The 15617-nt window shown below is 43.0% G+C and overlaps 1 protein-coding gene across 1 annotated transcript in view; it reads left to right on the top strand.

The window, feature by feature from the left end:
• Positions 1-15617, top strand: part of CSGALNACT1 (chondroitin sulfate N-acetylgalactosaminyltransferase 1) — a 108582-nt gene that overhangs the window by 48417 nt on the left and 44548 nt on the right. Inside the window, exon 3 of the mRNA XM_060171495.1 lies at positions 12046-12262. Coding sequence (XP_060027478.1) covers positions 12046-12262 — 217 coding nt within the window. The remainder of the gene's footprint in view (positions 1-12045; positions 12263-15617) is intronic.

The following is a 15617-nucleotide window of genomic DNA, read 5'->3' as shown; positions in this document are numbered from 1 at the left end:
CTCTCAAGTTTGCTGTCTTTATCCATAAGTAAATTAAAATGTTTCTTTTAAAAAGGAGGAGGATGAATAAAAAAGGAAGGAGGATGATAAATGGCTTTTTATGTATTTATTTTTTAGATAGATAGATAGATGGATAGGCTAGGCTAGGCTAGGATAGATGGATAGATAGGGACCAAGACCCAGAGTACCACTTGACGACTCTGGCGTGTGGGCTTTCAGGAATTGAACTTGGGACTTCTGGGACATCAGGCAAATTCTGTACTCTAACAGGGTGGGCTCTCTTCTTGACTTAATAAGTGCCCTTTTATACCACATTGAATTTATCTTTAAAGAGATTTCCATAACATGTGCTTCAATTTACAGTCATAGATGTTCACTGTATGAGCGAATTTTTATAACCTTGAACAAGTCTAACTTCTATAATTTCATTATTTAACTTCTATAAAGGCCTCAATTCACTCATCTGTTAAAGGAAATGGGGTAGACAAATGGCTTACAACTTTGGAAGGTTTTTTTAAAAAAATATTTATTATTTATTCCTTTTTGTTGCCCTTGTTGGTTTATTGTTGTAGTTATGATTGATGACGTTGTTGTTGGATAGGACAGAGAGAAATGGAGAGAGGAGGGGAAGACAGAGAGGGGGAGAGAAAGACAGACACCTGCAGAACTGCTTCACTGCTTATGAAGCGACTCCCCTGCAGGTAGGGAGCCGGGGGCTCAAACCAGGATCCTTACGCTGGTCCTTGAGCTTTGCACCGCCTGCGCTTAACCTACTGTGCTACTGCCTGACTCCCAGGTTTGTCTGTTTGTTTGTTTGTTTTTTAGAATCAGGATGATATTTGTGAACTTGGTTTGAAAAAACAGTATAAGTTAGGGGTATTATAATTATAGTTAGTCAATATGTCCTCTGCTTTGACAATAGGGTGCAGATATAGTTGTGTAAGACAAGCTCCAAGGTTAGCCAAAAACAATTGTGTGCTTCCACCTTTCTTGCCCTTTGACCTTTTACTTCTTGCTCACTGTTGTCACCTGTGTCTTAAGTTCTCTGTGTTTCTGCAACATCCGGCATCATCTACTGTCCCACTTGTTTTGAGAGGAAGCCCTGCAGCTGTGTGGAAATAGACTGTGATAATGGCTGTTATGACTTTCCTTCCTCGGATGTTTGTTCTGGAAGCTCTGCAGAAACTCCACTTTTAGTCTCTAACAGTGCTGCGTCGCTCCGTAAGTATCAGTTAGTTCAGACAGATGTTTGCCTGTTCTGTGCAATTCTTCACCCTTGGTCTCTTCATTTAAGTTTTAGGAGAAGGCACCTCTGCCATTTATTTATGAGAAACCCATAATCCTTGAAGAGGAACAACTCAGGGTGAAATAAAGGCTGCATTTGGGGACTGGAATAGCACATTGTCAGGTCAGGGGAATATGCCAGCACTGAGGGAGAGACAAGATAGAAGCTTCACTACCAGGACAGCCATGTCTAAGGCTTGTAGTTTGTATTTTGAGCCATACTTTTCCATTCAACCTAGACATTCTCAGTAATTCATGTTTACAGGGCTGGTGGAATAGCAGCCAAAGTTTGAGCCTGACTCCCACCACACTGAAGGAAACTTTGGTCCTGTGGTCAGTGTCTCCCCTCTCCCTCCCCCTCTCCTCCCTCCTCCTCCTTTCCCTCCCCCTCTCTTCCTTATCCCTCCCCCTCCCCTTCCTCCTCTTCTTCTTATCTTCTTATCCCTCCCCCTCTTCTCCACCTTCCCTTCTCCCTCTCTCTCCCACTTCTCCCTCCCCTCCCCCCCTTTTTCTCCCTTCTACTCCCCCCTCTCCCTCTCCCTCTCTCTCTGTCTTTATATCTGGGGAAAAAAGAAGGAGGGAAAGGAGAGCGGGGGAGAGGAGAGGAGAAGAGAGGGGAAGGAAGGAGATTCGGATTGGAAGGGAAGGGAAGAAAAGGGGAGGGGAGGAGAAAAGAATAAGAGGAAACTCATGTTTACCATTTCTCTGCTAATACCTCTGGCCTCTCTCTATTATCTAGTCTCATGTTGATCTTCTTCTTCTTCTTCTTCTTTTTTTTTTTTGGCCTTTGACTCTTTCCTTAGATTTTATTCCTCCTGTGTTCAGCTTAGATTCCTTCTGCACTCTGACTTCCTTGCCCTGATACCCATCCTGTCCTAGCCCAGCCCTGAATGAATGAGCCCCACCTTTCTGCCTGCTTTCCTTGCTCTCCATTCTACTAGAGGAAAGCCACTGAATGTACCCAGAGGCATCCGATCTCCAGTCCAGTTGGCCCTGCTGTGAGATTTCGTGACTCTGTAGCCTGACTCAGCTCTCCCTCTCATGCCCCACTGTCACCAGTCCAGCTCTTCCACCTCCTCCCAAGATCCCTTGCTATCCCTTAATCTTCCCTTGTTCCGTTTTGCTTTCTTCCTGCTTCACTGTAATTCAAGGATGGTTTTTTATGCTTGCCTTGAACTCCTTGCACAGTCTATGCCTCTGCTCCACAACTTCTGTCCTGTCTGGGGACTAGGTCCTCTTCTCTACTGTAGATCACTCTTACCCAGGATGGAATTTCTTAACCAACCCTCAGCTTCTCATCCTCACTCTGTTTTTAATTTAACTCCTTCCTCTTAGCATATGAAGTAGTTTTATCCCTCTATTTCTGATTCTTTTATTTTGTTCTTACAGTTGTTAGAGTTTCCACTGAGACTTTGTGCCTGCATGACTTCATGGCTCCTGGAGAATTCTTTTTTTTTTAATTCATTTTTTAATTTATAAAATGGAAATACTGACAAGACTACAGGATAAGAGGGGTACATGTCTACAGAATGCCCACCCCCAGAGCTCCATATCAACCAACCCCACTTGAAAGCTTTCCTGTTCTTTATCCCTCTGAGAGTATGGCCCCAGGTTCATTGTGTGGTGCAGAAGGTGGGAGGTCAGGCTTCTGTAATTGCTTCTCTGCTGAACATGGGCATTGGCAGGTCAATCCATACTCCCAGCCTTTGTTTCTTTCTTTCCCTAGTGGGGCAGGGATCTGGGGAGATGGGGCTCCAGGACACATTGGTGGGGTCGTCTGCCCAAGAAAGTCAGGTTGGCATCATGATAGCATCTGGAACCTGGTGGCTGAAAAAGAGTTAAGATATAAAGCAGGGGGAGTCGGGCTATAGCGCAGCGGGTTAAGCGCAGGTGGCACAAAGCACAAGGACCGGCATAAGGATCCCGGTTCAAACCCCCGGCTCCCCACCTGCAGGGTGAAGCACAGGCAGTGAAGCAGGTCTGTAGGTGTCTATCTTTCTCTCCTCCTCTCTGTCTTCCCCTCCTCTCTCCATTTCTCTCTGTCCTATCCAACAACGACAACAACAATAACTACAACAATAAAACAACAAGGGCAACAAAAGGGAATAAATAAATAAAATAAATATTAAAAAAAAGATATAAAGCAGAAAAAATTGTTGACTAATCATGAACCTAAAGGCAAGAATATTGCAGATGAAGATTTAGGGTCTCCGTTTTGGAAAAAGCTAGTAGGTCTATTTTAGGTATATTCCAGGGGGCCCATGCCAACTAACAGAACAAGCTAATACTGTAACTGAACTGAAGAAGGAGGATTATTTAAAAATTTTTTATTAGAGGGGTCGGGGTAGTAACGCATCAGTTGAGCACATGTTGAGAGTACCATGTGAAAGGGTCCAGGTTTGAGCCCTTTCTCCCCACCTGCAGGGGTGAAACTTCACAAGCGATAAAGCAGGTCTTCAGGTATCTTTCTTCTTCCCTATCCTCCTTCCCTCTCAATTTCTCACTATCCTATCTAATAAAAAATAGAAAGGAAAAAAAAAAAAACGAGGAAAAAAGTGGCTGCCAGGAATGCTGACAGGGAGCCCCCAGTAATAACCCTGGTGGCAATAAAAAAAAAAAGGTTTTTTTAGATAGAGGGTGAGAAACAAGATGCAGGTCTGGAATGGCACATCTTACAGGTACAGTGTGTGAGTCCCCATGGGGATAGGGAGGTGGGTCTAAGAGAAATGTACAGAGAGCAGGAAGCTGGCTGGTGTGTGAGGAACTGCTGAACGGTGTCCACTGTCATATCAAGTATAGCATCAGGACAAAACTGTCCTCTTGGATGGTGGTAGTTTAGCAGTCATGGTTTTAGAGAAGTCACAGGGATGCCAGGCAAATGTGAGGGACAAAAATGGCAGGAATGATCTGAAGATGTCAAGTTTATCTATTTTTATGTAGAAGATATTATTAATTATTATTATTATTCTCCAATGTCTTGATCTACCTGACTCATCTTTAGAACATCAGCTTATATGTTGGAGTCAGCTTCATCTGAATGTCTAAAAAAGTCCTATATGGGGGCTAGGAGGATGTGACTCACTCATTAGAGTGCACATTTTACCAAGCGAAAGGACCCAGGTTTGAACTTCCAGGAGCAACAGCAAAGGGGAAAGCTTCACAAGTGGTGGAGTGGTGCTGTGGTGTCTTTCTTCTCTCTTTCTTCCTCTGTGAGGGGCGGGGTAAGGAAGGAAAAGGCACCAGGGGCAATGGAGTCATTTAGACACAAAGCCCCAGCAATAACCCTGGTGGCAAAAATAAATAAATAAATAAATAAATAAATAAATAAATAAATAAATAAATAAGAGGGGAAAAAACTATCTGTTAAGCTTCTGAATGCCACAGACCCAGTTCCTTAAATGAGCATATCGACTCAGGACATGTAACTGGAATCACCCTACTCCCTCACCTGCCCTTCCACTTTCTCACCAAGTGTGTCCTTCCCAGCCCATTCTCTCTCTGAGGCACTGCTGAGTTCTGGCTTATGGTGGTGCTGGAGTTTGAATCTGGGATCTCAGAGCCTGAGGCATAAACATCCTTTTGCACAATTGCTGTGTTACCTTCCCAGCCCCTCACCAAGTCCTCTTGAGATCTTTCTATATGTCATCATCTCTATCACATCTAAGTTTTGGCCTGTTCCTTCCTCAGCGAACAATGTGGTCCCTTCCTCACTGTTTTCTGATACACATCTTTATGCCCCATTAGTAGAAGGCGCTAATGTGACTTGTTTCTCCTCTGTTGATGACCAAGCACACCCCCACCCCCAGAACCCCACAACATGTTATACTTTTGCTCTTGTCAGGATGACTTAGTGGATCTGTGGGGTCGGGCCCTGCCTGACTTTCCCCCTTCATCTTCCACCCACCTCTCTCTTGCACCTGCCTTTTATCTTGCTGAGCTGCCTCAAGTTTTCCAAACATAAGATTTTTTTTTTTTGCCAGGGTTATTGCTGGGGCTCAGTACCTGCACTACAAATCTACTGCTCCTGGAGACCATTTTTCCCATTTTTGTTGCCCTTGTTGTTGGATAGGACAAAGAGAAATCGATAGAGGAGGGGAAGACAGAGAGAGAGAGAGAGAGATAGCCACCTGCAGATGTGCTTCACCACCTGTGATCCTTCACCGTGATCTTTATGCCGGTCCTTGTGCTTCATGCCATGTGTGCTTAAAAATGCTGCGCCACCACCTGGCCCCCAAGAAGTTCTTTTTAGGGGACTGAGTTGTGATAAACTTGGTTGATCAAGTTACAATGCACAAGGACCCGAGTTCAAGCCCCTGGTCCCCACCTGTAGGGGAAAAGCTTTGTGAAGAGTGAAGCAGGGCTGCAGGTGTCTCTCTGTCTCTCTATCTCTCTGTCTCTTCCCCCTTCCCTCTTGATTTCTGACTGTCTGTATCCAATAAATAAATAAAGATAACTTGAAAAAAATTTAAAAAGTTGTTTTCTTTTTTTTTTTTTTTATCTTTGGTGGCACTGGGGCCTGGGACATGTGCAATTTCACTGTTCCTGGGTCACTTCTACATACAGATAGAGATATAAATGTAGGGAGAGAGATACCACAACCTGGAGCTCCCTGCACTGACATGACACCTCCTGGAGTGCACACTGCTATGCAGGCACCATACCCAGTGAGCTAGCTTAGCTCTCTGGCACTGTTTTTTTTAATGCCTTTTCTTATTTATTATTGGAGAGAAATTGAGATGGGAGGGGGAGATAGAAAGAGACAGAGAGATACCTGCAGCCCTGCTTCACCACTTATGAAGCTTCCTCCCCCCCCCAAGGTGGGGACTAGGGGCTTGAACCTGGGTCCTTGTGCACTGTAATATGTGCACTTGACCAGCTACACCACTTCCTGCCCCCCCCCCAGAGTTCTCTTTCCTTAGAATGCCCTCTTGACTTTCCAGTCTTGGCAAACACGCCCCAGTCTTCAGTTCTGATAAATGTATCCTATCTTTTCTAGAATGTAGGTCTGATAAATGTATCCTATCTTTTCTAGAATGTAGGTCTGATAAATGTATCCTATCTTTTCTAGAATGTGGGTCTGGAAGCACAGTGATATTATCACGGTCATCTTTCTGTCTCTAATATAGTACATAATGTCTGGTAAAGAAAAGCCAGAGGAAGAAGCTTAAAAATAACCAACTCCTTTGAATATAAATGCCTGGGAAGCTGGAACTTCACCCACCTTTTTTGCCCTTCTTGTCAAGTTTCTGCAGTTTCCATAAAGAGAATTTGTCAGTCAAGGAACTGATTGGTCATTGTAGTTTTTCAGGAAAAATAAAAATGACTCTGAATATAATAGCAGGTACTAGTGGTTATGTGAAGCTCTACATTATTGAGATTCTTAAAAAATTCTTACTAAAAAAATTATTGCTGATTACCCTGGAGCCTTTGGAGACAGTGTGACCACCACATCTTAATTTTGGGCTTTCACGCTGGTTGTGCACAGGCTGTAAGTATAAAATATCTTTAGATTTCAAAGACAGGACAGGAGAAGAATGTTAACTATCTGAGCACTAACGAGTATATTGGTTACATGTCTGCTGTGCTTAAATACATCAGATGAAGTATGAAAAATTTAAAAATACTGCTGATTACTAATAAACTTTCTGCTGAGTTTGAATGTGTAAATATGACATGCATAAGTATGCACCAGATGCAATTAGTAGAAATTAGAAAAGGCAGGTCTTGATAGCAGAACATCAATCAATGCAACCATTGCTTATCATATGAAAAAAAAAGATGTTTTGTGAAGGGTGATGATACACGAGTGAAGACCTGAGTGGAAGCTGCTATGAACAGACACACTATAAGGAAAAAGAAAGGCACACACATCGGATTTCATAACCTGGCAACTGAGGACGGGCCTCAAAGTATTTTTATTGTTGTGTATGGGTGAGTTCTTAATGTTTCAGAGGATTATTTAGGAATTTGTGACAGTCTTAGGACATTGCTTTTGCAAATGTTTAAGAGTCAGCCTCTAATCCAAGATCTAAGCTAACTTCAGAGTTGCTGTATTGATCTTTCACTATATAGCAGAGAAAAATGCTGCTATCCTATAAAAATATTTCAAGGAAGGAGCTTGTGTTCGTGTCTTTTATTGTACCTGCAGGCTTACTGACTTCACAGGATCCCTCTCAGAACACGTCTGCTCCCTTCCTTTCAGGCCCTCTGGGTTCCACATTGAAGGTTTCCGGAAAGCGCAGGGATCCTTCTGGCTTTGTCCTTTGAATTAGATTAAGACTCAGAGTACATGCCTGTGGGTGTGGGGACCGATGGCTGGGTGTGGGTTTGGGTAGACTTAGGTTGCCAAAAGGGTTTGAAATCATTTATTTAAACTAAGTGGAATTAAGGAGTCTCGCCATCAGGCTTATTTAAAACAGTTAGACAGAGGGTGGGGAAATATGCTAAAAATCTTGGTGTAATAAGGATGTCTAGCCACCAGCATCATTTGTGGAAGAAAATGAAAAAGCAGCTACAGTTGTGGTATGTGAACCAGCCTAGGTTGATCAGCCTGTGGGAGTGCCAGTCCAGAAGCACTGGCACACGTTGTTGAGGCACGATACCCAGATGCTGCCATTCCTGTGCTGTTTGGGCTCTCTTGAGATAGGCTCGACTATTCTCTCTCTCTCTCTCTCTCTCCCTCTCTCTCCCTTCCACCCCCCTCCCTCAGTCATCTGTGGGGCTTCACTGCTCTAGGCTGACTTAGATAGAGACTAAGGGGTGGGAGGGAGGGAGGGAGAGAGAGAGAGAGAGAGAGAGAGAGAGAGAGAGAGAGAGAACACCGCACCTAAACTTCTTCCAGTGCAATGAAGGCCAGGTCCAAATCTGGGTTACATACACAGCAGAGCAGTGCCCTATCCAAGTGAGCCATTTTGCCAGCCATTTCGACTATATTTCTACCTCTGTGTTCAGTTCTGTGCATTTAGATTTTTAAAAAGCTAATGATTCTTCCCCTGATGCTGAGGAACAGAATGACTCAAGGAACAAAAGCAAGCCCCGACCCACATACATTTTTATCTGCACATTAAACTGTCAGCAGTCTCTCCACACTTAAGTGCTGGGCTGACAGAAGCCTGACAAGAGGTGCAGCAGCTGATTGACTGGACAGGCCTGGCAGTTGTGCAAGTGGCTGTGTTATGGGAGGCCACCCCTTTCTGACCCAGCTCAACCTTATCTGGACATTGGAAGTCAGTGGTTTGTCAGCTGTTCTGACAGTGTTTAGAGGTGAGAGAAGAGCTCGTTTCTTCAACAAGGATAAATTGCCTGAATTAACTGACTTTGAAGGAAACCTCTTTTTTTCATTTAGCTGTTAATTTTGTATTATTTTTAATACCATTTTCTTGAGGGGCTGGTGGTTCACAGTACAGTTGTTGATACACGTGTACAGTTTCTCATCTCCCCATGATAGGTATCTGCAAGACACTGTATTTCCCAACCTGGGCACTTTTCTACCCTTGTGTTCCTGAACCTGCACCCCAGATCTGCCCCAGCCCCCTTTCCTTCCCCAGAGTCCTTTGTTTTGGTGAAATACCCCAATCCCAGTCCAAGTTTTACTTTGTGTTTTCCTTTGCTGTCTTTGTTTTAGTTCAACTTATGAGTGGGATAGTCTATTATTTATCTTTTCTTTCTTTCTTTCTTTTTTACTTCTGTCACTCAACATGATTCCTTGGACCTCTTAACATTTTCAGAGAAACCCATTGAGCTTCCTAAGGAAATGACCTTCCTTTATTATTAGCCCCTGCCAGGACACTGATTTCTGTCCCCATATAAGCTCAGTAAAACACCTCTGAGCTTCTCTGACGTTGAGACCCATTGAGCTGTATGCCCCATTACCCAAGAGATGGATGAAGGCTTCAGGAGACAGTGCGGCCCTTGTAACTCTTTGCCCAGGTCCCTCAATCATCCATGCCTTGCAGCCAGTGGACAGTGTTTTGAATCTCTAGGCAGGCCTGAGAACAACTCTGTGGAGTGAGACTACCTTGAAAATCTCCCCACCCCCACCCCCATGGTACCCAAAGGAGATTCAGAAAATTAAGAAGGATAAGTGAGGCAGAAAAACTAGGATTGTGAGCTGAAAAGCTCTTATAAGGCACAGAATAGAGAAGAGAACAGTGACATAGGAGGAGCATGAGGAAGAAGAAAGAAAAAATTGTGTGTGTGTGTGTGTGTGTGTGTGTGTGTGTGTGTATTTTGCCTTTAATCACTGGGGCTTGGTGCCAGCACTATGGACCCACCACTCCTGGCACCCCTTTGCTTTTCCTTCCCTTCCCCTTCCCTTTCCGTTTCCCTCCCCTTCTCTCCACCTCTCTCCCCTCCTCTCCCCTTCTCTCCTCTCCTCTTCATTTGGTAGGACAGAGAGAAATTGAGAGGGGAGGGGGTTGATATGGAACAAGATAGACACCTGCAGACCTGCTTCACCACTCGTGAAGTGTCCCCCCTGCAGGTGGAGAGAGGGGGCCTAAACCTAGGTCCTTGTACATATCCTTGTGTATGTGGGAGTACCACCGCCTGGCCCCCTTACCATGAAATATTTGTACAGATAGAATCGGTTAGTTCTGTAGTGACTCAGAGACTGGCAGCTGCATGCCACCAAACATGGGAATCAATAGGGAGAAAGACACGGACTAGGAAACACAGCAAATGAAAGATAAAGGACAAGGCAGCTTACCTGGTGGTTTATTGAATTTTACAGTTTTTTTTTATGACTTTGGGGAAATGAAAAACTACCCATGATAATAAGATGGCAGTGGGTGTCAGGGACTCCTTTGCTTATTAAACAGGGAAACTAGGTCAAGCCCCAGGAGGCACTTCGTGAGAACTGAGCTGAGAGGCTGGGACCCTTTATAATCTGACGAGTAAAGCTGTGGGGTTCTGGTTAACAGTGTCATGGAGTTGGGACACTATTTGGGGTTTCATTATAGACTTCCTTCCTCCTTGGAGAATTTCTCAAAATGCCCTGTTAAGATAGACAGATAGTGAAGGTGGGGGATGATGATGATGATGATGATTATGATACGGCACATTTATTGAGGGTTTCCTTTGTGTCACATATATCCTCACCTCACTACACGTACTGACATATGTAGTCCTCAGCTAACCTATGGAGAGAATGTTTCAGGGCTGGGCAGTGGTGTACGTGTTTGAGTGTATGTACACATTATCTTGTGTGAGGATCCAGGTTCAAGCTCACACTCCCCACCTGCTGGGGGAATGATCAGTGAAACAGGTCTGCAGGTATATATATCTTTCTCTTTTACTCATTGTTTCTCATTCCCCTCTCAATTTCTCTCTATTTTATTAAATAAAATAGAAAAAAAAAAGGAGAAAAAATTGGCCACTGGGATCAGTGGATTCATAGTGCTATCACCAAGACCCAGGGATAACCCTGGTGGCAATGTTTCCATTTTGGTTCATACCCTCAGACGGGGAGAAATGTTAGAGGAAGATGACCAGAGGGATCTGAACTCCAGTTCCATCAGGACCCAGAGTCTTTTGTTTTGGTGTAATAAACCAAATCCAGTCCAACATTAACTTTGTGTTTTCCCTTTCTGGACTTTATATATCTGTATATCTTTTAAGCCCATTTTTCTCTGTTTCTACCTTCACTTTCTTCCTTTTTTTGTTTTTTTAATTTTTTCCCCTTTTGTTGCCCTTGTTGTAGCCTTGTTGTGGTTTTTATTATTGTTGTTGATGTCGTTCATTGTTGGATAGGACAGAGAGAAATTGAGAGAGGAGGGGAAGACAGGGAGGGGGAGATAAAGATAGACACCTGCAGACCTGCTTCACCACCTGTGAAGTGACTCCCCTGCAGGTGGGGAGCTGGGGGCTCAAACGTAAGGGGGGATCCTTACGCCAGTACTTGCGCCTTGTACCACGTGCGCTTAACCCGCTGCGCTACCGCCCGCACCCCTTCACTTCCTTTCTAAATCACACCTGCACCTATTACTACTTCCAAGTGACCTTTCTTTTTGCGAAGAAGCTTTTCAATGTGATGTTGTCCCATGATTTATTTTTATTTTCCTTGCAGTTAGACTTGAGACTGTGGTGAGAATCTCAAGATCTCTCAACAGTTTTCACATGTGAAATCGTATTAACTGTAGCCACCATGTTATGCATTATATCCCTGTATCTTTTTTTTAAACTGGAAGTTTACTGCTTTTACCTTTCAACCATTTCACTCACCTGCCAGCCATCTCTGGGACCCACCAGTCTGTTCTCTGCATCTATCAGGTCTCTTCGGAGTGATCATGCAGTAGTCTGACTGTAGGTTAGGCCTATACAAAATCAGGTATAATTTCTCACTGATTGCTTTAAAATTAAACAAATATACTAACTATAATAATTATTTAATTACATTGCATGAAGCATGAAGAAAGATGTGGATAATCACAGGAAGTAAAAAATAAATAAATAAATAAATAAATAAATAAATAAAAGCACATTGCCCCAGGTCACAAGTTTCCACAACCATTATGCTGTCTCCTCAGCTACCACCTACGTTTTTATAAAGTTTTCAGGACTCATTTTTAAAGTGATGGTATATTGATTTCTCTGGGGATTTAAAAATTGAGAACACTTTGGATTTCCAAGTAACTGTTAGATATAGAGATTTGATCTTCATTTTGTAAAGGGTGTTTTTGTGCTCTCAGGTACAAACAGAAACAAACCTTGACAGTCAAAGGTTAATTTTAAAACCATCTGTCCTTGTGCTGCTGTTAACAGGGATCTACCGAACGGAAAAGGATAAAGGCACTTTGTATGAGCTCACATTCAAAGGGGACCACAAGCATGAATTCAGAAGACTTATCTTGTTTCGACCTTTTGGCCCCATCATGAAAGTGAAAAAAGAACGACTCAACATGGCCAATACACTTATCAACGTGATCGTGCCGCTAGCAAAGAGAGTGGACAAGTTCCGGCAGTTCATGCAGAATTTCAGGTTTGTTTGTTTACATGTGTTTATCTTCCTTGTTGTGGTATGTGTTCAGTCCCGATATCACTTCCCGTCATCTCCCCCACTCCCCCAGCCAAGTACAAAGGCTCCTTTCTCTTCTTGTTCCAGTTTGTTTTCTTCATTTAAAAAGAATTGCTTTGGATTTGCCTTTCCCTAAAACCATCAGGAAACTGCCAGATAGGCATATTTACCTTCAGAAGTGAAAAAATTAGGACTGACTGGGTTTAATCAGGGTCAAGAAAAATGTCTAGATGATTGATGTTTTGACTTGATTTGAGGCTCAAGTTTGGGGAACAGTTGAGGCTGGCCTGTTTACTTTTTGTATCTATTTGTATTATATGTAATGTGTATGACATTGATCTACAAAATTATAAGATCTCAAGGGTATAGTCAGCCCTGTTTATGTGTGTGTACAACTCACTGCACCTGCCACCAAAGTCTCTGACTCCTGTCCCTCTGAGGTAATGCTATTCCATCAGTGGTGTGACCTCTTTCTCAGGCTCCAAAGAAAGTATAGGTCAGTGCCCGTGGGGCCTGTGGACTTGCACTGCAGACTGTTGGAGACTGTTCTTGCTTGGCTGCAGATTGGCTTCATCTGTTGACCTACTCTAACAGCAGCAGTAATGGATTGAGCCAGAATTGGCTTATTAAACTGACCCAAGTCTCCTTGGGGATTAAATCGAAAGATGTCAAGAAGTTTCCATTCATTCCTGTTGTTGCTCAAGAAGACAAAGTGGCCTGATTTTTCAGAAGCACTCATGTTTTTATCCATGTGTCTTTAAACTCTTCATGGTGTCTATTCCATCTTATGACCACATTTAATTGATTTTCTTGTTGAGGGACACAATATATACTTATGCTCTGGGAGAGAGAGAGAGAGAGGGAGAGAGAGAGAATGTGCAAGCACTGAGCAAAATACCACTAGAATTTTATATCTGGTATCTAACCAGTGCTCACATATACAAGGTATGCACTCTGCCACTGAATTTCTTCCTCAGTCCCTTTGACATCTTTTGAGCTCTTTAGACAGATATCCATACATTGGTTGAGGCTAAATGGATAACTTACTTAACTAACTTTTTTTAAAGATAGAAAGTCATATATGTCTCTAATTATATACCAGGGGGAAGTCTAATTTATTTCTGATTTTTATTATTGCATCCTCTCTTTTTAAATTTTTTTATTATCTTTATTTGGATAGAAACAGCTAGAAATTGAGAGGTAAAGGGGAAAAGAGAGGGAGAGAATGAGATATATCTGCAAAGCTTTTTAAATTATCTTTATTGGATAGAAACAGCTAGAAATTGAGAGGTAAGGGGGAAAAGAGAGGGAGAGAACGAGATATATCTGCAAAGCTTTCCCTCTGCATGTGGGGACCAGGGACTCAAACCCGTGTCCTTGTGCATTGTAACATGTACATTCAACCAAGTGCACCACTACCCAGCCCCTTTACCATTGCATTCTCAATATTCAAAGCCAGTAATACTAGGTACAAGGTGTAGTTCACATTTCCCATTTAAAACAAAAATTGATTGTTCAAATGTTTAACATTGCATATTCTCTAATTAAGCTATAAAGTCAGAATCTAGTAGTTTTAGAAGAGGCCTTTCCAGTCACCTGGCCTATCCTTCCTTAGTTAAAAATCCCCTGCTGGCATACCTGACACATAGTTCTCTAGGTAATGTGTGTACTCTAGATGAGTGCCCACTTCACAAAGTAGGCTGCTTCTGTTTCAATCTCTTTGACATTTGAAAGCTGGTGTCATGTAGACCTGAGTCAGCTTCCTTGTGATATGCTACTCAGTGGCCTATTTCTTTTTTTTTTAATATATTTATTTTATTTATTTATTCCCTTTTGTTGCCCTTGTTTTTTTTTTATTGTTGTAGTTATTATTGTTGTTGTTGTTGTTGGATAGGACAGAGAGAAATGGAAAGAGGAGGGGAAGACAGAGAGGAGGAGAGAAAGATAGACACCTGCAGACCTGCTTCACCGCCTGTGAAGCGACTCCCCTGCAGGTGGGGAGCCGGGGTTCGAACCCGGATCCTTATGCCGGTCCTTGTGCTTTGCACCACCTGCGCTTAACCCGCTGCGCTACAGCCCGACTCCCTCAGTGGCCTATTTCTAACCTCTGAAGAAATGACCTACCAAATCCCTTTTCTCAAACAGCATAGCCTTTCAAATATTGGGTGAAGGCTATTGTTGGGAAATTGTGAGGATGTGGTTGAGCTTGGCAGGGCTTGACCCAAGGAGTGCATCTATCCTGTCAGTCTCTCTCTCTACCAAGAGGTTGATCAAGAAGGGACAGGAGTAACCCCAAAGGTGTGCCTCGTCCCTACCTCACAAAGCACCCTGCATTCCTGATACTATGGCCTATCTACATAATCATTGTTTTGCCTGAAAGATCCCCACCCATTCCATTCCTTTGATCTATCTTCTGTCTACCCTTGAGACCCTGCAGGGTAATATTAATCCTATCAGTTAAAACCCTTGCAACAGTTGCTAAGGAAGTTTCTACCTTCCCAGCCCCTTTTGCCTTTCTCCTCCCCTTTCCTAGTGATTTCCGTTTCTGACTTGCCACTTCCGGGTCTGCCTTTTAAAAAGCCTGGGCTCTCTGATCAATAAATACATTGCATTGCCTTGCCATCAGATGTCTGTTCCTGAGTCTCCCTTATGTTGCTGAGTGAGTAGCAGCCCAGGCTGGCTCCGGTTGAGTTCTCTCCAACCCAGAGAGTATGCGCCCAGAAAGAGGCTATCACAACTCTCTCCTTCTCTCTCTCTCTCTCTCTCTCTCTCTATATATATATATATATATATATATATATATATATATATATATATATATATATATCAAAACACTGCTCAGCTCTGGTTTATAGTGGTATGGAGGATTGAACCTGGTACTATGAGCCTAAGGCATAACAGTCTCTTTGCATAAATATTATGCTATCTACCCCCACCCCTCACAACTCACTTTGTTTTTTTCTTTCTTCTTTTTTTTATTTCTTTATTGGGGAATTAATGTTTTACATTTGACAGTAAATCCAATAGTTTGTACATGCATAACATTTCCCAGTTTTCCATATAACAATACAACCCCCACTAGGTACTCTGTCATCCTTTTTGGACCTGTATTCTCCTACCCACCCACTCCAGAGTCTTTTACTTTGGTGCAACATGCCAACTGTTTTTTTCTTCTCCAAATTCTGTGCTGTGTTGTCTGTTTCCAGTTTACAGAACCCCCCTTCCACCTAGAGACTCTTCTGCCATCATGTTCCAGGACCTGAACCCTTCCCCCCACCCCAGAGTCCTTTACTTTGGTATGACACAGCATCTTTGTGCA

The sequence above is a fragment of the Erinaceus europaeus genome, chromosome 2 (genome assembly GCF_950295315.1).
Source record: "Erinaceus europaeus chromosome 2, mEriEur2.1, whole genome shotgun sequence".
In the NCBI taxonomy this organism is placed as follows: domain Eukaryota; kingdom Metazoa; phylum Chordata; class Mammalia; order Eulipotyphla; family Erinaceidae; genus Erinaceus; species Erinaceus europaeus.
The sequence above is the reverse complement of the archived record's forward strand: the minus strand, read 5'-3'. Positions and strand labels throughout refer to the sequence as shown.